The following is a 23,097-nucleotide window of genomic DNA, read 5'->3' as shown; positions in this document are numbered from 1 at the left end:
GTCAAACGAATACAGAATAACATCAACATAAATACAGCACAGTGTTATATTTTCATGATGGATTATTACTTCACTTTTCTTTCTAAATCTATTTTCCTTTGCTCTTTCTTTTCAGCACCACCAGAACACACTTTTCACTTTCTCACCATTTTAAACGGAAAGAAATTGTTATAAACCCAAAAGCTGAGATCCCAATAACAACAGATTTCCAATGTTATTATACATCAGATGGAGCAATTATTGTTAGGCGTTACGATCAAACGTTGAGACTCAAAAAATAATACAGTAAAGTTATTGAGAGGGACGGTAAGAGGGAAGTGCAGTCGGATATGTCGTAACTCGAGGACCACTTGAACACAATTTGAACAAGGGGACATTCTCCTGGTGGAGAAAGCTGCTCGGTGAGGAATCATTCTTTGCTACAAAAGTCATGAGTTGTGATTCTGCTAAAATGTGCAATGCCTAGCAATATCCTCATTCCAGAAATATTGTGTTGAATTGTGGTCACTAATGCTGGCGACTGTGCAACGAAGCTCAAAAATCAGAATCAACTAGTTATGCTGTCTATGAGCGTCAATTAGGGGATTACTTGCACTATAAAAAACAAGCGGTGCTAAATGTTCAAAAGTGCCTTTTTTTGGCTCGGTACAAATTAAGTTTAATCAGCCGGCTGTGTCCCTTTCTCAGAATGCAGTGTTTTAAATAATTGTCATTGACTGTTTTAAATCAGGAAGGGTCCTTTCACATCACTGGGAACTTTCAAGGATACATGCGGGGGGGGGGGGCTAATAGAATTTGCTCGGTACAAAGGCCAGAGTGGGAGACAACAGCAAATCACATGTATGACACAAATGGAACATCGTAGAAGCAAGATGGACAGGGACAGCAATGAAGGATTTCTTCCACAGCCTCATAAATACAGTGCAGCTGGTATCTAAAAATACGGAGAAGGTCTTACAATGTACTTCGTCCACATAACTGATAGATATACTGTATATGATGGGCAACATATTTACATTTAGCTGATTCTTTTCTCCCGTCCTGGGTGTGTCCCCTCCCCCTCTGGCCTTACGCCCTGTGTTGCCGGGTTAGGCTCCGGTTCCCCGCGACCCCGTATGGGACAAGCGGTTCTGAAAATGTGTGTGTGTGTGATTCTTTTCTCCAGTGAAACCTATCTCCAATTATTTACCCATTTATACAGCTGGGTAATTTTTCCTGGAACATTTTAAGGTAAGTATCTTGCTGAAGGATACTCCAGCAGTAGGTGGGATTCAAGCCTGCAACCTTTGGGTACAACACCAATTGTACTAATCACTGTGCTACCAGCTATCCCTAGAAGCTAAAACGTTTATAAAAATGTTACCTGAACGGCATTAAATCCTGACCTCTACACAGTTTTATTTTAGTACTTGTGGCAGAGCAGCAGTACAGAAGTCTGCTGCTAATACAATGGGGGTACAGTATATGCGGTCTATACCAGAAAATTCTAGAACCACTAAGGTGTTATTAAGCCTCCGGTTCCCTTTTTTTAATAGTTTGTTCATTTTTCAAAGAGAAATTATGTTTCATTATAGAAGCATCTTCCAAAGTACAGTTGGCGTAGAGCTTAGAGCCACTAGCAGTGAACCTGGAAGACACAGGTTTGAATCCTACCTCGGGCTGTAGTAGCCTTGCTCAGGATATTTACCCCCAACTGTTCCAGTAAAAATCACCTAACTGTATAAATGGGTAAACACCATAGAACAGTACTGCAGCTTAACCTTGTAAGTAACTTTGGAGAAAGGCATCATGTAGAGGCTGAGAATGATTTGCTTGTTCTTCACCATGTGATCCTTAGTCTGAAAAGTGGTTAAGGTTATCATATTATCCCCTGTGGCTGGTGGCAGGACAGGGTGGGTCTGTCAAAAGCAAAAAGTAAAAAAGACAGGACAGTTGGTAATGCAGTGGTTAGAGCTGCTGCCTTTGGCCCCAAAGGTTATAGGTTTGAATCTCACCTTTGGCTATAGTACACCTGAGTAAGGTACTTACCCTAAACTGCTGCAGCTGTATAAATGGGTAAATGACTGTAAATAGATTAACATTGTAAGTTGCTTTGGAGAAAAGCATCAGCTAAATGAATAAATGACATTAACTATTAGGGTATTAATACGGAAAAGGGGATGGAACTAAACAAATGAGCTTCGTAAAACCACTTTAAAACACAGCAGTGGCGTTTCCTCATTAAGTCCATATGGGGATATGGAACTTCAAGAGTGAATATCAAAGTCTCCGCCAAGATCCCTTTTTGACCTCAATGCTGTGCATTTCCTAGGAACTGTTTGAACCAAATACACACAGGACAGAATAGATAGGACAGGATAGAATACCACCCCCCAGGACTGGTTCAGTGTTAAAAGAGCAATCATAGAGTACCACACAACAGGGTCTCTTTCCATTTGAAAACATCTGAGCCACCAGATGTAGCCCGAGGCCATGCTTTTTTGATGTATAAAGGCATTAATACAAACATTCCTAAAAAAATTCAATTTTTTCAGATACACAACATGAAAACACTTTATCATCAAGCATCACCTGAATAAGCAAGGCTTAAATATGATATGGTTTAAAAGGACCGTGTTTTATTTTTTCTTGTGAAACCGATTGTGGCACATCAGGGGGTGCCGCGTTCGGGGACTGATCAGGCGTGATGTGGTACAGGGCAGATTTAAGGAAGTTTTTACTGCAAACATAAACAGTGCAAACAAATGCACTCAAACAGGGAGCATTCCTCTGCAGCCGCACCAACACTCGCTCACGTCCCCCGACAGCCCGTACACACACTGCGGCTGCGCCTGACCTTTGTCTCTTAAACAGGTGCCTGATAATCCGGGGAGTGGGCGTGGCCAAAGCTCCAGAAGGCCACGCCCACAAAAACTGTTCTGCTCTAGAACAAAGTCCCAGAAACACAAAGCCACTGAATTTATTGTCCAAAATCACCACCAGTCAGTTCTCATGGGAAAAATATTAAACAATATTATATTGTACACAATATTTATTCTTACATAGTACTCTATTCTGAAAACATTTAAAAAAAAAAAGTGATTCAAAAGATAACGCCAAAGAACACAAATTTACAGAAGACACACAAATTGTCTAAAGCCTCTTGCCATGAGCAGGGTTGCGGAGAACCGGAGTCTAACCCAGCAACATAGGGCGCAAAGGACACACCCAGGACAAGACACCAGTCCACCGCAGAGCACCCCAAGCAGGACTCGAACCCCAGACCCACCACAGTCAAACTCGCTGCACCACCCACACCCTCAAGTTACAAAAAAACTTTATATTCCAGAATAATAGGTATAACAAATATAATACGAACACTATCAAATAAATTAATGATTCTCAGACATGAATAACTATGATGTATGATAATATCATTATTAGCTTGATGGTGACTCAAAGTGCCCCCACATGATATTGATAAAGACAGGATACTATAATAACAATAATAATACATTTTGATAATTGTCAAGTGAGTTTCACCGGCATTGTGCTATAAACACTTGTGGATCACATGTCCTTTTCGTCATGTCACACACTGTGAATTTCCCTGGGTCCTGACCTTCAACCCTGTGATCTCCTTTAGATACAACAAACTCCCAGAAAAGAAAACAGAAAATAAGGCCACAGAAAAACAACACAACTATGGAGAAGACCCCATTCTAACTTTAAAGGATTTTGTAGTGGTTAGAGGTGCTGCCTTTAAACCTAAAGTTTACAGGTTTGAAGCTAACCCCCAGCTGTAGCACCCTTGAGCAAGGTACTTATCCTAAATTGCTCCAACTTAAATTACCCAGCTATATAAATGGATAAATAATTGTAAATAGATTAAGACTGTAAGTCACTCTGGGGTTAAAAAGTGTCAGACAAATCTAAGTTGGTAGAAAGTGTTTATTTATCCGATTCACCTACTTTTCCAACGACTAACGGGCCCTATCCCGAATCTGCCGGGTGCAAGATGCAACGGAGAGAGGGAGGATTCCAGATTTCCAAAGTCTGTTGTATGAGCCAAGAACAGCTGCATACCTTCACATGTGGGCCAACACAGAGTCAAGCACCAAAAGCACCATTAGCATGAACCTGAAGTTCCCGACGAACAAGTACTGACACCACGCATCGGCATGGCACCCGCGACAAAATCCCTGTATCCGTTTTTATTCTATTACAGAGCTCAAAGACGGAGGTGTGTGAAAAAAAATGCAGCAACTGGGATGTAAAATTGGATTTCTGAGATTGCGGCTAATTGTCACCGAGTGTCCGGTTCCACCGCGGTTGCTGCCGGTCTCCTGCGGAACGCAGCACGCGCCAACCTCTCTGACACACCCAGTAAATAATAGAGACGCCGGGAACAACGGGATGCCTTTGGACACCTACTGTGTGAAGGAGCTCAGAGAGACGGCATCTTGCAGAGCATTTATTTCGCCTTAATCGCATCGGGAGCTGTGATGTGGGCGCACGGGTACGATGCCAGCTTTGTGTGTAAAAAGCAGTCCTTGGTCATGCTATATGCATACTGAAATAACTTCTTTTCCTTGGAGCTGACACATTTTCATTGGCCATTAATTGTCATTAATTAATACCTGCACGTTTAGTGTAACACATGAAATCTTCAAAAACATGAGCAGTCGGAAGACGTACTCTGGCATGTTTCAGCAACAGCCTCTATACATGTGGCTCCTCATATGTTCCAGTTATACATGTTTTCTACATGTTCAGATTTGCACTTTCCCCAGTCTGTTCGTTCAATTGCATTTTTTAACCAGTCTATTTTCTGAAATTCCTCTCTGCTGAGCAAAAGTAACAGATGTTAGCTGGCAGGAGACAACAGCAACAAGGAATTATTTTCATTCATTTAACTGACACTTGTCTTCAAAGCAACTTGCAATTATTTACCCAATTAAAGAGCTGGACAATTTTACTGGAGCAATTTAGGGTAAGTACATTGCCCAAGGGTACTACAGCACCAAGTGGGATTAGAACTTGCAACCTTCATGTCCCAAGGAGCACTGCTACACAACTGCCCTATAATAGAATGAGAAACATGCTTCACTCAAGTCACTGGTACCGTGTTTACAGCTCATGTAAGGTGCCCTAGCATCGGCAATCAACAGAAAGATGCCAAACATTACACATATTTATGAGACAAACCAGTAAATAGTTGACACTGAAGAAGACTTTGTGGAGACATTTTTACTTTGTCACTTTAATCTAGTTTTACTATTTTAATGAAGCTCAGTTAATAGAAATGTTGAAATGAAAATTCACAAACTATTAATCTTTTTTAGCTATAGCTGAGATTTTTACAGATCTTGACGCATAAATAATATTAAGGTTTCATTCACTGTGCAGACAATAAGGTGGCCAGAAAACGACCAACACAGCAGATGACGATACAGTTAATTGGTCAGCAATCAGGACTGAATAGGAGGTTGAAATGAGCACTTTTTATTTTAAGACATTTACAGAGACAGTTTGTATGGTAGTGGCTAGTGTGCCTGCCTTTGGACCCAAGGGTTGCAGGGTTGAATCCCACCTCCAGCTGCAGTACCCTTGAGCAAAGTACTTACCCAAAATTACTCCAGTAAATTTACCCAGCTCTATAAGTAGATAAATAATTGTAAGAAGTATAACCTTATAAGTTGCTTGGGAGAGAAGTGTCAGCTAACTGAGTTTTAATGTAGGTCACAGTTGGTAAAATATTAACTTGCAACGGAGTGGTGCCTTATCTACGGTCTGCTATTCCTGGGATAGGCTCCGGACCACCACAACCCTGCCATGGACAAGCGGCCATTGACAAAATATGGAAGAACTAATGTGTTACGGAGGATTTAAAGATTCTTTATAGCTTAATATGAAGTATTTGCAGAGATTAAAACATCAATAAATAGAGGGACAACTGTATTATGCAGCTTTTATTGATTCAGATTTAGTGGTAAAAATTAGTCTGAAGGTACGAACAAACTGAGTTACGAACAGATTTCTATCAAAACTGCCAGCGTGTGGAAAAGTGACAGTAAGTGTTAGATAAAGTGACAGACAAGGAGTTCTGGACCTGGCATCCATGCTGGTCTGTAGATGGGCTTCAGGGGGTCTGCAAAACATGGTCTTGCTTTACAAATAAGTCTAAATAAAAAGTCATGTTTACATACTTCATTTAACAGATGCTTTTCTCCAAAGCAACTTCCAGTGAACACTATGTGGTGTTAACAGCTCACACACCTTATTCACCAGGGTGATTTACACTACTAGATACACTACTTACACTGGGTCACTGATCCATACATCAGTGGAACACACTTCCCCCACTGTGCAATGTGTATTTTAACAGTGAAAACTAAAGTAAAAAATATTACCATGCTATTACTGTCTATGACAGCACTGTGGGAAGGTAATGATCTTCAGAGAGGTTTGGTACTTAGCTTTCACCACTTTCTGAAAGTGGTCCGTTATGAACACATATATATAAAGGTACAGATTTCAATATTTATAATTTGGAGATTGAAAAATATGTCAAAGTTGAAAGTACAGAACGCATGTGACAATTAGCCATTTAGCACACAAAAATAAATGGAAGTTAAAATGATAAGGACTTCCAGGATTATGAATGAATGAATGAATGAATGAATTATAAACCATGAAAAGCTACTGTCCACAAGACTGGCAAAACAATCGTACACGAAACGTGCGCCACATGAAGCGCGCGGAAAAAGACGCACGCCGCGCAGCCCGGTGCGCGAGCGCGACACTTGGAGTCCGCGCGCTCTTCCGGGCTCCCAGGGGCTCTAGCAACCTGACGGGTCGGGCTGCTGGAAAGATGCTCTTGGGATCGCTCGCGGCCACGCTGTCGCGCGTGTACGGAAGAGAATAACCTCCAAAAGTAGATATTTTAACACACTTTCTGAGACTGAGGAACATACACATGACATGTGTTACTGTCAGAAAATGGAAGTTATTCGGTGTCGCAGAAGGAGGAGGACAGCCGCGGTTTCCCAAGACACTTCTGAGGTAATCGGAGAGAAACGGCTGCACACTTCCTTCCCTCTTTATTTTTCTTTCTAACTACTCCGTCTATAAACGGGAAAGGCGCGCACATACATGATACAGATAGCGAAACACACACACACACCTCTATCTTGTCCACACTCCGAGCGCAGCCCACCACTTTCATGCCGTGCTGGACGAGAGCGCGCGCCACGGCCGCGCCGATGCCCACCGAAGCTCCGGTGACCAGAGCCACCCTGCCGGTCCAGCGCTCCATGTCCACGGCGGGCGGCCACGCACACACTCTTCACACTTCACCTCCTCACTGTCTGTGTCCGTGCGTGTAAGAGATAGACAGGTTCGGTGCCGCACTTCCCTCCACGCCGGTCCGTCCTCGAGGCGCTCCGCACCATCCAGGAGGAGAGACTCCGCCCTCCCTGTGCTCCACATTGCATATTAAACAGAATACGTCACGCTTAACGCTAAAGAAGAGGATCTCGACGCTCCGCCCCCTCTTTGAGCCCACCGGTGACGCCGGGTCTCAATTGTTCTCACTACAGTATTTACATTTATTTAGCAGACGTTTTTTTTACAAATGTTAATGTTCCTGGAGCACTTTCATGGACTTTCATTTTTCCCTCTTCAGTTTCAAATGAGAAACTGAAGCAAATTAGAGCAATATAAGGAATTCTGCCAAATTTAAGAAGATTATTATATCATTGTCTGTATCCGACCCTTATGCAAAGTGATAGTGTTAATCAGTTTTACAAATATTTACCCATTTATACAGCTGGGTAATTTTTGCTGCAATAATTCAGGGTAAGTACTCTGACCAAAGTACAACAAAAGTGGGATTCAAAAGAGGAATGTTCAGACAAATTGATAGATCTAAAAACCACGCCACCTGGTGCCCCACAGCAATATGTTTTGTTACATCCCAATCCCAGTGATTTAATAAACCTGAAATTAGAGTGATTTGGTTTTATATTTAGTGATCCTGAGCACTGGGCAATATTTTCAGAGTAGCATCTCTTTGCTACCTGGTGGCAACCCTTAATGTGCCATGTACTGTAAGCGGTCCCTTAGGGTCACTTCTATAGCTTGAAACATCTGTGAAACTGAGCTGAATATTCCTAGTATTCCACTATAAACTGCTTATTCAGCAACAGCATAAATTTTCACCTACATAAACATTACAATGCATAACTCAGCAGCATCTTCCAATGTTAAATGGCTTATTGGACGATGTCACCAAACAACTTTCAAACCCATTTATGAATCCATAGTAAAGCATTAGAAATTAAATACCAAAGTTTGCATATTAATAAATATTCTTTATTTTGTAAATTTTGCACTCAACATTACATCTAAACCTCTTTATAAATGAATGCCTTTTTGTAAAATCTTTATATTCAGATCATTTCTGTACACATTTATTGGTACAACATTGCCACCTAAATTTTAAGTGTCACAGAGAAACAAAATGAGTGTGGAAACAAGAAACAAGACAGAACTACCACACCTACCCTAATGTCACAGCTTGCAAGCCTGAAAAATTAACTGTGTGCTGTCCACCACCAGTCCTAAGGAAGATGCCAGAAATAAGTGTTCCATGAGGAACAAAATGGCCAAAGGAAAAAATACAAAAAAAAACACCTTTACTTCTGACAAAAAAAATTAACAAGACAGTGTAATGAACTGTAGAAATTTTAAAGGCGGTGCAGTGGTCTTCGTAAGCCATTTTCCTCAGAAAGACAGGAAGGACTGCTGTGGACTGAGATCACTTAGTTCAGGCTGGTCATAGTCAGCCACTCCGCAGGACAAACAGGCTCCTTGCTCTCATTTGAGTGGCAGTACTTTGTGAACTTATCTTTCAGGTGCTGTCGGTACTGATCCCGGTTGCTGTAGAAGGACTTGTTGTTTTCAAGAAAAGACTGGATTTCATCCTGTGTTAGACAGTTCTCTTCATCTGAAGTTATTTCACACTCATCCTGTTGAAGAAGGCAAGAAACCAGACTGCTGACATTTGAAATTTATTCAATTTAACTGACGAATTGTACAAAAACTTCAACCTGTTCTGAACATATCTCCTGTAATTTATACTTTCACCATGTGTGACAAATTTTAAAGATATCCCATCAGTTCTCTACATCAATATCCAATTACAGTCTTACCGAATGTCTTGTTATTCTCCGCTCTGACACTAGATGGAAGCAATTAATTTATGGACTGAATTCTTATTGGAACTACTTTTTTGCAACACTGAACAGTTTCACCCATATCAATGTCTCTCATAAAAAGGCCATTGGTTATTGTCTACCTTACTTAAAAAATTAAACCGAGATATTACGTTGACTGCCTTACAGCACTGTTGTGATGGGTTGTGCTTCCCATATGATTCTGGATTGAGAGACAGATCATCTTCTTTGTATAGTGCCTTTAACTTCTACTACTTTTCATATACTACGTAGCAAGGGTTCCATAGTGGACCAGACCTTCAGTTAATTTTCCATTAATTTACTTCTAATAACTCCCATGAAATGTTCAGTTAACTGAAATTGTTAACTAGCAACAAATTACCCAATGAAAGAAGAAAACAATGGATATTAAAATACGCAAAGTAACTTAGCATCAGAAAGGTACTGCAGAACTAGTCAGTGATACTTAAAATATTCTGGATTTTTGGCTGGCAGTGCCAAGTAGCAAACTCAAATTTTTTTGTGTTTCCAATCTGAAGGCACTTAAAATATGAATTTGTCGTAAAAGTGAAAGCATGAGCAAACTACAGTTTGTTTTGGCTGTTTACATTAGAAATTTTATTAACACATATGCATCACTTCATTATCCAGCTTATACATCATAGACAAGCAGCCACAATGGTGTATAATGAAAATACTTACAAGAAGTTCCATGAGACTCTTTGTGCTGCTGTCCCAGCGTGTGTAGGAGTTTACTTCTGGTGGTCCAGAAAAGTAGTTCCGCGTTTTCCGATGTTCTGCCCAGGGCAACTGAAGTGCAATGCTTGCAAAGGTCTGGCAGCACAGTTTGGCACACCTTTCTTTGGTCCGGCAGGTGAGCAATGCAGAGTGGCCATCTTCCGCGCTCCCTCGGCAGTTCACATCCCCTATGCAGCCTACACCCGTCTTATGATCCTGACCGAGCAAAACACAGAACGTTAACAGTGAGGGAGGCCGTATGAACAGAGGCTGCAGACATTAAGTAGTTACGAAGTTAACTTGCCTGCTCATTACCGAGGCCTTTGTTCTTCTTCTTCTTTTTTTTGTTTTTGCCTTTTGTATTCTCTTCAGAGTTGGCCCAACACTCCACACAGCTATCTGCTGTGTCCTCTTCCTTGTCCTCTCTGCAGCGGTGCCCACAGGAGTAGTCTCCTTCTACAAGGGGACAGGGGGCCCAGAAGTTCAGTCAGCATCACAGCACTCAGGGCCAATTGGTGAAAACTACAGAAATCTGAAGTCCAAAATCTCCATGGACAAAGGCATGATCAGGGAAACAAAAATGTTAAAACGCAACCTTAAATGTGGGACAGACCTGCTTCGTCATGGTTACAGATGCCCTCAGTGCACGCCACATCTGAACCTTCCCGGGAGCCTGACTCGCTGCCTTCCATGCTGGAGGAGTATCCACAGTCACTGCCATTGCTAAGCGGAGACAGGTCTGCCAGAAGCACAGGGTGTCAATTCACCAGGATGCTTCAATTAATGTCCATGTGTCTACTGAGCTCACAACATGTAAATTATCATTACAAATACCCAAAGTGAACAATAATTAAATTTATGGACACTTAAAAGCAAATCTAAAACCATTTTACACTTTCTCCCATTAATTTTGATAGGCTACATATTGCTTACACTTTTGTGGAAAATCACCTGAGTTTGACATCCTATACACTTGAGTGACATGGTCATTATTGTCAGATTATGAGATTAATTATAGAAATGGTATTTAAAAGGACAGTACATTTATTTCAAAGGTACATACAATTCCAAATGCATCTTAAAAATAAGCAAAGTTAAAAGTCAAATAAGTTGTGGGAAAATTAAGAAAAGACATTGTGATGTAAAGTTTCTCCATGACCCTATCCAACAAAACAGGTCAATTAGTCACCACAACATATCCATGTTTATTTCAGTGCATTAAGTCATCAAATATTTTCCCACATGCACAACATATCACACGGGATTGATTTTAAAATAAGCAAACAACCAACACTGTACTGTTAATTTTGTGTACACAACACATACAGTATTGCTGAAACAAACACTAATTCTGAATGTAACAACTGTACCTTTCTTGGCCTTAGGGGAGCTCAGTATGGCACTGTCAGGGCAGCTGCAGGATGTGGCATCGTTGGCAACAATGACTTGCACACAACCACTTGACTCTTCTGCACCACCGCAGGCCGTACAGCCGCCCTCCACTGCCTCTAACGAACTCTGGCGCACAAAGAAAGCCAAGTAGGTCAAAAGCAGGGAGACTGAACACTTTGCACACAACATGCTGGGCCAAAGAACCCATCTTTATGCTAGGTGGTCAGCATAAATAAGTATGTGTAAGGACCACCATCCACATCAAACAGGCAGTTAACACTGGAAGGAAACCACAGCCTCACATAATCGGTCACAAAAAAAAAAAAATGTACAGAGTTGGTGCAGTAGAGCAGGGTTCCTCGAATGTGATCTTGAATGGGCTTGTGCACATGTGGGTTTTCTTCTACCTGCATAACTAAATGCTTGACTTAACCAGACTGATTTTGTAATTTAAATTGGTATTACTTACAGTCTTTCTCAAATATAAGGGTTGCTCAGCTGTTTACACAGAGTTCCAAAATGAGACAATACACAGGGCTGCCAGTAAAATTTTCAAAGAAACCTATGTAAAAGGCCACATGATCCACAGCTCAACAGATGATGCAATCCAGAAGAGCTACAACACAGCAGAAAGGCAACCGGGAAATTTCACAGCAGTGAGGAAAAACACATTCCTCCTGATCGACCAATTCACAGGCGAGCACCCCCCCGCTCTGGCTTATGGGTTTAGGCTTACCTCATCCAGGCTCCTTTCCTTGCCCTCGGCCTCCTGCCTGGGCATGTCGAAGCCACACTTGTTTTTGCGTCTGTTCTTACGCTTCTGTCTCTTCTTCTCTTGCTTCATCTCCCGCACTCGCTCCTCCTCAGAGAGCTCTTCACACAGTTGCTCCAGGCGACTGATCCCCTGCACTTTCTCTACTGCCATCTGACCAAACCGGAATATTGTAAGGATGAACACAATATGAGGAGATGTAAAAGACCCTTTTCCAGAAACAATTCTTTGTTTCCCACACCATTGTAGAAAGTAGATGTAGATGTTCCAGAGCTTTGGAAAAGGTCATGGGCAAAGATGTTGAACTGGCACAGGACTGTGCTCTTTTTGGAAAGGAAAAAAGATTACGGAATCAATTTGTAGCCAACTGCAGATATCAAGGCCTACAATACAGACATCTTTAGTTACCCTGTTCCTGGTGCAGAACTCAATAATTGAGTAAAGAAGGCCGAAAACTTGGAATGTTATATGATATTTTCTTACAACAGCTACTAGAACAATGACAGCTGCAGTTGGTTACAAGTTGATTCTCTAATGTTGTTTCTAGATATTGAAGGTATCTGCAAATATTTAGACTCAAAATGTGTCAAATTAAAAAGCTTTCTTTCCCTCTAATTCACAAGAGATACCTGAACAGCTCAAATATGCCACATGCTAATGAATGTCTCGTCAACATATGGAGCAGTACTGCTAGGGCTGGACATACATCTTCTTTTAGACATACTCTGGCGGCTCCCAAAGAGTCACTCGTAAAGTGTCAGAGAAAACAGCAAACATAACACTTCACTGAATGAAAAATGCATACACACCTCACAGAGTCACAAACCTACATGAAAAACAGGAAATTAAACATACGTTTACACAGGAATTTCCACTTGTACCTCAAAGCTTTTGCGTAACGCATCAACTCCCAGGTAGAAGAGCATATGCCAGGTCTGTTCTTCTGCCCTTAGTTTCTGCCAGATTCTGTGCAGACGCTCATATAGGTGGATTCCCAAACAGGTGAGGACCTCTTCTTGAGCAATATCTATAGTTTTGGCATGCCTTTCTCTGCGCCTAGGAAACAGGACAGAATATACAGTCTTTGACCCCAAGTATGTGTCCAACAGTCGCCCAAGTAGTCAACCAATAACCAAGAACATATCAGCTAAGCCAATAATTTTGGGTGATTCTCAAATTATTCTTTGCAAAGATTTCACATTTAACAGAATACCTGCTGTACTCAATTTCTACACATCTCTTCCAAAACTGCATATACTGGACAAGAAATTTCAAAGTAAATGGATGACAGCTAGCATGATGGTTAGCGCAACCATCTTGCACTCAAAGGACCCTGGTTCGAATGCTTACTCTTGCTGTAATACTCTAGCAAGACAGTTAACCTGAATTACTCAAGTGAAAATTATCCAGCTGTATAAATGGGTAAATAATGAGCTTCATATACAAGCCTCAGTGTAAGTCACTTTGGGAAAAAGTATCAACTAAATTAATAAATTTTTTGTTTTTTAAATTCTGCCCAAAGTTTATCTTCCACTGCTATTCCAATAATATGGGAAAAAAGTTAGCCTCTTAACCCAAATTTTAATTATGTCTTTTCTAAACACTGCTTGAGTTCTACCTTATTCTTTTCCCAAGCTGGTTTCAAGTTCAAGACACTCTCAGAAAACATTAGCAATTTTTACTACTTTCACATCATGTCACATACAAGCACATCAGCCATACCAGCAAATAAACTCCATTCAAAGTGTCTGATTGTTACACCTTTCTCACCACAATATGTCAGCTTTTACATGAGTCAACTTGTGTAAACGATTAACTCTCACACATGTTGTTACATCCACCACACGCCTGTCTCTCAGTATTGCTAAACCACTTTCCAAGTCAGGGTCACAGCAGTCCAGAGAATGCCCCAGAAAGTCAGGGTACTAGGCTACTCAAGGTACACCCTGAATCGGACACCAGTCCATCACAGGGCACTCGCTCGCTCACTCTGACTCACTCACTCTCTCACACACACACACACACACACACACACACACACACACACAATCGGCAATTCAAAGGCATTAATCCCCCTGAAACACATCTTTGGAATGTGTGAGGAAACCAGAGCACTCCAAGTCAGAACAGCCCAGCTTGTGACACAAAGCAGCACTTACTGCTGCATCACCACCCCACCTCTATGCATTTCAGAGTAACATAAGCAAAACAGGTTTCTCTGGAATTTTCTAAAAAAAGCCCATAATTAGCTTAAAACTTGCTATGGGTTAAAATGTCATTTTCCTACTATACACCTTCTACAGCAGTGTCTATTATAAAAAATAAAAAATAAAAAAAAGATTTCTTGTTCATGAAATGTCATTAAGAAGGCTAGAGTTCATTGCTACAAAGTCAAAAGAGTAACTGATACATCCTTAAATGTCTAAAAATGACATTACTGTTTTCAAGCATTTTAAAGTTCATAACATTTTCAATGGTGCAGTCTTACATTTTGTAATGCATATTTAAATTTAAAAAAAAAAAACTGAGACACCACTCACAGTTAACGCCATAGTTCTTGCAAAACAGCATTTTCACCAAACCTATGGAACGTGGGTGGCAGGGTGGTGCAACAGTGTGCTGATATCTCAGAGTTCAGGCTGTGCAACTGGATGTGGGTTTGAACCTCCTCCATCTGCATAAAGCTAAGTTCTTTGTATATTTGGGTGGGTGGGTTCCCTCCTAGCCCTGTATTTTCCTCACACGGTCGAAAGACACGTTTCAGGAGATTTTGGTGATTCAAGTGCCCATAGTGTGTGTTACGCTGCTCTCCTGTTCATATGAGGGAATAACTGTAGCATTTACTGCAGTATATCTAGCATTGCAAGTAACCTTGAATAAGGTGTCAGCTAAATGCTATACAGTAATCATTGTGCAGTATATAGCTCCACCTTTGAGAAAATCCTCTGCTAAATGAATAAATGCAAATGTGTAGAAACATCAAAATATATAGAGAACAAACAATGTGACATATCAAGGAACACAAATGAACAGGAATTATATATATATATATATATATATATATATATATATATATATATCTATCTATCTATCTCAAAACACATGACAGGCCAACAGTACAACTTGCACAGTGGGGTGGCAAAATAGCACCAGTGCAACAGAAATCACATAAATAACTTCACATACAACATCAGTAGTTGGTTAATATGTCAAGGTATTGGTGGGTAAGAAGTAATATGTTAATTACAAAAAAAAAAAATCCACACTAAGAATCTGATACCTTAAAAGGTAGAGAGATTATAACAAGAGACCCTCAAAGACAAAGGTAGAATCACCTGCATAAATACCTCTGTAGAACACTTCAACAACTGGGACACATGTGTTCTGTACAGTTCATGGGTGTCCATATCATTCATCACACAGAAGTGATGACAGGGATAGAATAGGCCTTCAAAACTAAGCTTGTCACATTCATACAATGAATGCAGTATCCCCTTAGGGTATAAATTAAAATTGCTCCATGTTTGTGCTACACACCAATGCTGTAGAAAGTGTTAATCGACTTATGTCACATGTAAGTCATTTCCTCATCTCATGTGTTGTTTTGGCATTATTTTAAAGCCCTGCTGCTCATATTGTACAGTTGCTCTGTTCAGTCATGCATCTTGACATATGAAGTTTGTTGTTCAATGGTTTGATTGTTCCATATACTGTGCACCTCTTTGGGCAAAAAGCATCCATATAAACCTTGTTTAAATCAGTGTCCATACCAAGTACAGCTGCTGTATTTCTTAAATACACTGTATACCAACCTACATTAGGCACACTACCATTCATTTCCACAATTATTGCACAAAATCATTACTTTTTTGCACTATCCCCTGTAAAATCTGTTTACATTTCTATTTATTGAACTGAACACTGCACTTCATCCCAGAGTATTTTTAGTTTTGTAGCTTGTTATTGTAAATTTTTGTAGTAGTAATAGTACAGGCAGTCCCCAATTTACAATTTTTTTTCCCCACTTTATGATGGTGAGCTAGAGATACACTCAGTAGAAACCATACTCCAAACTGATTCACCCCCCCCAAGCAGGCAATATGCGGAGCGATACTCTCTTGCAATGCTGGGTAGTGGCACTGAACCGCATCTCCCAGTCTGCCACACAAAGGCGTGTATTAAGTGTAGTAAATGAATTTTTGACTTACAATATTTTCAACTTATGATGGGTTTCGCGGAACGTAACTCCATCATAAATCACGGACCACGTGTATATATTGTCTTATGTTCAAACCGTGGTCTAGGAGAAATGCTATTTCACTCCCATGTATATCCTAAACATATTGTGGAAATGGCCAGGTTTACGTTGAGATATATATATATATATAAAGTTATATTACAAAAAACATCTGTGACTGTTTCACTAACACTTCATTCTATCTATTTTGGAAGGATTCAGCACCTCCTCTAATACTTTCTCCTTATGTTACAATGAGGATTTATTCTCTCTACTTTGAAACTTAGAAAAAGGAATACGGATCGACCTGTTCTGATAAATGGTTGACTAAAACTACATTCTGGATCCAAGGGGCAATCTTATTTTTAAGCAGTTACATTTCATGCATAGCTTTCAACATGACCCAAAAATTCAGTTAAAATAGGTATACTTCATTAAATCTAAAACCAACAAAAGCAGAATCTGCCAAAACAAAATGAGGCAAACGGGTGTGGGTGAGGAGGAAGCCAATAAAGCGCTAGATAGCCCATTCTAGCAAATTACATACTCATACCCTCCAGCAAACTCGGGCTCAGCACGGCCAAGGAGATGGGCTATGAAGTCTGTCTCGCAGCACACGTGGATGTGGCGCTCATGGGGGCAGCACCGCAGGCCCTCGTACAGCGCCGCGCAGTATCCCTTCTCCTTGCTGCAGTCCAACTCGCCCACCAGAATGTTGTACGCCCTCAGTACCTTGTTCTTGCAGTCAGTGCAAAACCTGAAGGGTGTTTACAAATATTCAAGTTCGTATGTGGGAACATTGAATGACAGTGATCATAATGTTACGAATCTCTGGAACTGATACAACCGAACTAGACTGTTCAGAAAAACAGGTGGGATTATAGCCTTTGCACAGGTCCTTACCGATGCTTGCGCAAGTATGTTTCTAGAGTTTCTAAAAGACAGGCGCTGTCAATTAAAACAACTTCATCTCTGCATTCCTGAGACATGAGTTCCCATACATCCATCCAGCTACCCCTGTAATGAGAAACTTTACATTAAAAAAAGAACATATCCCATTTCACCATCCTACACTCCTTACTTTTCACCCAGCTTTACAATTTCCCCTTCTGCAGCAGGTTTCCTTCTCTGTAACACCAAACAGAGCTATATGGATGACATGATGCTCCTGAGACATATACTCTTCCTCTACAACTACCAATCACACGGGCAGGAGGCTACTGCTATCCAGAGGAGTGGCATGCTACTCACTCGCTTCTTGTAACCAATGTAAACAGGAGTCAACTCTGAAACCCTAATGACAGAATGGCATCCCTTATTCTTCCAGCTCTGTGCATCACCTGGGTCCCTCATCACCCTGGTACAATAAACTTCATACTGAAATTTATGAAATTGTTGACTTTTTAATCCTGAAATGCACTGCACTGAATTAGCTGTCAGTGGCCTACCTGTTTGGGGCCTGAAACAGTCCACAGCGAAAAAGGACATTACATCTGACTTCTCCTCTGCTGCCTCCATCACTGTCTTTTTCTACAAGTCTCAGCATTCCTTCTCTTACATTCATAGAAAATTTCAAAAATAACTTTAGCCATATGCAACTCATAGCATAACCGCCTAAACCATATAATTTACACGTAATTTTTATTAACATATTAAAAGATGTACATTTCCAGTATTGCTGTCAGAATCTAATCTTACCTCAAATTGTAATTACTGCAAATGTCAGACTCACCGGCATCAATATATTACATCCATAACTCAGTATGATGCATTATAAACCCAACAAATCTACTGTCAAAGCACATTAAAGCACAATTTATTTTTTAGCTCTTTTAAAAAGGTCAAATTACAAACAACTCACCCCAGCGGCTTAGGTTTGTGCGTATCTAAGGAGTGCAACTGGCAGCGTTTATTCTTTTTACTTTTCGGAATGGCATCAATCATGTCATTCAACTTCGAGCTACAAATTGAAAACAGTATAGAACAAAACATAACATTTGATCCATGAAAACAGAGGCCTCCAAGTACAATGAATAGCACAAAATATTACATAATGAGACATAATACATATCCAGACCAGTAGGTCTACAACCAGTATGATTAACCCTGGTCTTTAAGGACCGAGACTGAGCAGGATTTTATGTTGCATATAGTACACATGAACCACAAGAAGTAACCGATTACCCAAATAATTTCTATGGTAAAACTAAAGCTGAGATTCTGCATTACCCAGAGTTGGTCCTGAGCACCCTTAGCCAAGTTTATCCCAGGATTATTGTATGACCAACTTCATAATGTGTGTACAGCTGTGAACAAGAACAAGTTCTGACCCATGGACATAGAAGAGTGTGTAGAGCTTCTTGGCATCTGCCATGCAGGTCCTTGTGACTGACAGCTCTCCAGATGAGCCAACAACCAGTGGCTCCAGAGCTGGGTTTCCTGACTCCACAAGCTGGGAGAAGAGACGCTCAACACTTCGTCGGCAGCCCACGCATGGCACCATCTGTGACAGTGCGCTGAACACCTCCCGTGAAGTCACCATCATGGCAATGTTGAGGTCGTGCTGTTTCAGCATGCCATGGTCCTAGCAGAAAAGACATCATGGGTTTCCCACATTACTTTTGCTGTGTCTAATGTATAAGATTAGTACATGGAAATTTAACAACTGGGGATCTTGCGCTGTCCTATTTGAAAGTTCATACCACTGAAAGTTTGTGCTCCAAATCACAGGTACTTCAGCAAGAAGTTAAAATATAGGTTTTTATTTCCAAAAGTTTCTTTGGGTGTTTCTCATATGTTTCAAACAAACTGGTAACCCTATGTTGTCTATTGCGTGCATATATGAGTGAATAAGTGTGCGTGATTGCACTGAGATGGACTGTTATTCCGTTCAGGGTGTACCCTGCCTTATGTGATCCTGTCTTAATTAAACAGTACGGTTATCCCAAGTGGAATAAACACAACTGTTATATTGGTGCAGCAATTACTTTTTGAAATTTACTTACAAATGTTTACACATCACAGAAAAATAATCCAATCTGTTTTTACACCTAGACACCATTTTCCTCATTCACTCAAAGAAAAAATTTAACATCTCAACACAGGACATATCAGCAATAAAATCTGAAACAACTGAATATGGAACATGTGACAAATGAATGCAAACTGCCCAATAAATGTTTGCAAAATGCAAATTCATACTTACCTGAATGAATTGCTTCATCTGCAAACTGTTTATCTGATGACTTTCAAGGTTCAGCATGTTATCAGAAAATTCCATCACCATCTGAAAAGGATAAATGTATACTGTGAAAACAATTGTTTCGACATCAGTATATGTTTATTGCACAAGGAAACAAAATTGTCACACACTGTGCAAACCTGAATGGTGTAAATCATCATGGTCCAGTTAATTCAACAAGCACAGGTTATGGAGTGATTAAGAACATTGCCTGTAACATGAATGCTTCTGCTTCACGTCTCCACAGAGGTCCTGCAGGAAGCACTTAAACGTGATACTGTACATAATACTGTATAAATACATGTAGCATTGCTTCCAAACAGTCTTGCTGTGTCAATGAGCTAAACTAGAGTCATGTCAACGTTTTTGGCTTAGCAACAAAACAAACACAGCATCTTAGCTGACAACTGAAGTCATAACTCAAAAGCAGCAGCAACAATGACGATATGCAAGTCGTAATGGAAAACTTAGATGTAATAAGACTCGATTACTTAGAGTGCACGTAATATTGTTTATTTAGTACGTGTCTCACAGGCATGGTAAGGCAAGACAGCTATTGTTCATGTAACATATACAATATTGTACTACACCATTCACACTAGTTCAACCTTGAAACTTATCTAGTTCTCAAGGTACAAAGGAGGAATGCTTCCTTAATGCTTCCAGTAGATGGTTACAAGTCAGTGATTCTGCACCCTTGTTTCTTTGGAAAAAGAACTGCTAACACTTCTCATTTAAATGACTGATGAACCTTCATGAGTTTTCAAACATCAATTTATATTTTAAATACCTACATACCTTTCTATGCCAAGTAATTCTCCAAACACATTTACCTGCTAGAATTAATAATCTTGCACATTATGTCAAAGATTCAACACTGTAAATAAATCTGAAACTTTGTGACACAGCAAACCACAAAGCAGTCACCCACACGGCAAGATACTCTTACTGTGCCTATTCAGGGTAAATACCTTGATCAAGGGTACTGCAGCAGGAGGTGGCATTGGAGCCCTCAGATTAACACCACACTACCTGCTACCCCTAATGACAGATGCTTCAGTCGCTGCAAGGTTACACAATTAGAATCAATGTAACAGTAGAGGAACCAGCTCCTTTCACAAGGATTAATTATATTGCTATTTTCAAAGAACATCATGATATCATGCAGCAGAAGCAGCAGTTTCTCCATCTACATCATGATGACAATGAATGACATGACATGATGATGTGCACATGAATGTCAGAGAGGGTCATCAGGAATACTGCTCAGGCCTGCAAGCCACCAAACACAGAAAAAGAAAAAAAGCATTATTTTGGGTGGTCTGCAGCACCAGTGTTGGGGGGCCGCAGCTAAGTGCAGCTACTAGCATTCGGAGGAGCCGCTGAGGGCCGGCAAGACGGCGGCGCACACGGTGTGTTAGCGCTGGCTGCTAACCACCGCCCTGTGTGTGTGTCTGCCGGATGACGAGGCTCCGCGGTGGAGGATCGCGGTCACTGCGGTATCAGCACATACACACAGCTTGTCTGCGGGGTCTCGACTCTCCGTAAACTAAGACTTAGTTCCTTCTCCTGGACACCGGCGTTCTCGCACGCGTCGCCATGATCCGGCCTAGCCTACTCAGCTGTCACAGCGGCTAGCCTAGCGGCTCCGCGGCCTACTGCGCTTCCCCGGCCCGGGTTCGGCGGCCCCTACCCGGCTTCCCGGCGCACGTCCCCCGCGACTCACCGTAAGCGCGTCGTCGATGTACAGCGGGATCTGCCTGGAGAGGAAGGGGAAATCCTCGTCCCCGTCCCGGCACACAGCGACCAGGCGGGCCATGGTGCTCCCTCAACCGAGTACCTGCTGGACAACGAACGGAGAGGACGACAAGTCGGCCCCCCAGGAGAGTGTCAGTGTTCGCGCGACATTGTCATTGTTCAACCGAGCGCTAACGCGACTGGAAGAACAACTAACTTCCAGTGATGCCCGCGCGGCTCCTGCTACGGGACACCTCGCCGCGTACGTAGCTAGCGCGTTAGCAGCGGCTTGCACAACACTTTTTACGGCAGTTCTCCGTGACAGAAATGAAAGTCAGAAAAGCAGCCCCGCAGAGCTGCAAGTGCCAGGCAGGGGCCACTTAGGAGGCAGAGATGCAGGGCGCGCGCGCACACGCACACGACAGAGCCCGCAGCCCTGGAAGTGCGCTCACATCGCATTCATTGCCACTTTTCGTCAACGCATGGATGGAAAACTCAAAGGAATTATCGCTCGGAGAACAGAGAACGCGGACTCCTCCACACACGACTGACTTGTCAACTCAAGTCACACTCACTCGACACAACTTAAGTTAAGCCACAGAACACACAGAGAAACACCGAATTAGCTCAACCGTCTCCCGGCTCCTCCTTCGCTTCATGACAGAGCTCGGGTTTACCTACTGTGGATGCAAATGACAGTGAGAAGTTATTAAAAGCACTACCTTAGACTGAAAGCAAAAATAACAGCAATGGTCCGAGTTCGGCCCGACGTTTTGTTTTTTTTTCTCGCGGAGTTTCAGAAACGAGAAGAAGAAACCGAACCTTCAAGTATGGACGGTGACAACTCTCCGTGTTCCGCCGCGACGAACTCGCCGAAGCACGCAGCTCACCGATTATCCGATCAAACAAGGTTTATTGTTTTTAACCCGACGGAAAAAACGAAGGTCGGTTAATGAAAAATCGTGGTGTTATAATTCAAAGCAAGCGAAGCACTGCAAATTTAGACTGTCGCCTTTTACATGAAACAAATGACAATCAGGATCTGCCAGCAGCCAAGGTGGAGGGATTTCCGCATGACCTTTCACCGCAGAGACGTTTCAGGAAAAAGTAGATCCGGCTCCGTGAACGTGGAATAAAAGTGGATGCGTGCGATGGGGGTGCGGTGGCGCAGTGGGTTGGACCGCAGTCCTACTCTCCGGTGGGTCTGGGGTTCGAGTCCCGCTTGGGGTGCCTTGTGACGGACTGGCGTCCCGTCCTGGGTGTGTCCCCTTCCCCCTCTGGCCTTACGCCCTGTGTTGCCGGGTAGGCTCCGGTTCCCCGTGACCCCGTAAGGGACAAGCGGTTCTGAAAATGTGTGTGTGTGTGTGTGCGTGCGAAGGGTGGGAAATTCAAACGGGCGCGTGCGACAGGGCTGGCGGCTGCTTTTCACTCATTAGGCCGTACAGTGATTTACTGCGCTTTACTTCCGCTCTGGGATATGAATAACACTGGATAATAAGCAAGAATACGCTTAAATCCCAGCATTCGATATTTTCAGATTTTTAAGAAATTAAACACACCTTTACGGCAAGTGATATTTAAAAAGTGTTATAAAAGCTGTAGTCTATGCTAATGTATAAATACTGAGCAAATATTTACTGTTACATTTTTTTACAATTTGTTAAACTGCTGTCAAACCCATAAAAATTAAGTGTGAGATTTTTTTTAAGTAAGATGATTGTCTTAAGTGCTGATTTCATACTTAATTTAGTTTTTTTTTTTG

At 41.6% G+C, this 23,097-nt stretch overlaps 2 protein-coding genes across 7 annotated transcripts in view; both read right to left on the bottom strand.

Moving 5' to 3' along the window:
• Nucleotides 1–7,452, bottom strand: part of dhrs11a (dehydrogenase/reductase 11a) — a 28,521-nt gene extending 21,069 nt beyond the window's left edge. Inside the window, exon 1 of the mRNA XM_018731342.2 lies at nt 7,166–7,452. Within this exon, the coding sequence (XP_018586858.2) occupies nt 7,166–7,297 (132 nt within the window). The 5' untranslated portion in view covers nt 7,298–7,452. The remainder of the gene's footprint in view (nt 1–7,165) is intronic.
• A 919-nt stretch (nt 7,453–8,371) lies between these two features.
• ggnbp2 (gametogenetin binding protein 2) lies at nt 8,372–22,418 on the bottom strand. Of its 6 annotated transcripts, none has more exons than XM_018731417.2 (14): nt 22,058–22,418; nt 21,325–21,441; nt 19,563–19,643; nt 18,688–18,941; nt 18,219–18,317; nt 17,261–17,374; nt 16,905–17,114; nt 13,002–13,176; nt 12,085–12,273; nt 11,327–11,474; nt 10,570–10,695; nt 10,261–10,412; nt 9,921–10,172; nt 8,372–9,011 (listed from the first exon to the last, which is right to left on the bottom strand). In XM_018731417.2, exons 2-14 carry the CDS (start codon nt 21,415–21,417, stop codon nt 8,805–8,807), a joined length of 2,100 nt encoding a protein of 699 aa, XP_018586933.1. In that variant the 5' UTR covers nt 21,418–21,441; nt 22,058–22,418; the 3' UTR covers nt 8,372–8,804. The 6 variants fall into 6 exon arrangements, with proteins under 6 accessions (XP_018586933.1, XP_018586935.1, XP_018586932.1 ...); XM_018731419.2 differs by having other exon boundaries at nt 21,325–21,438; XM_018731416.2 differs by having other exon boundaries at nt 22,158–22,418.
• Nucleotides 22,419–23,097: the final 679 nt, after the last annotated feature.

This window comes from Scleropages formosus, chromosome 25 (assembly GCF_900964775.1).
Source record: "Scleropages formosus chromosome 25, fSclFor1.1, whole genome shotgun sequence".
NCBI classification, from domain to species: Eukaryota; Metazoa; Chordata; class Actinopteri; order Osteoglossiformes; family Osteoglossidae; genus Scleropages; species Scleropages formosus.
This window is presented reverse-complemented; position numbering and strand designations above follow the sequence as displayed.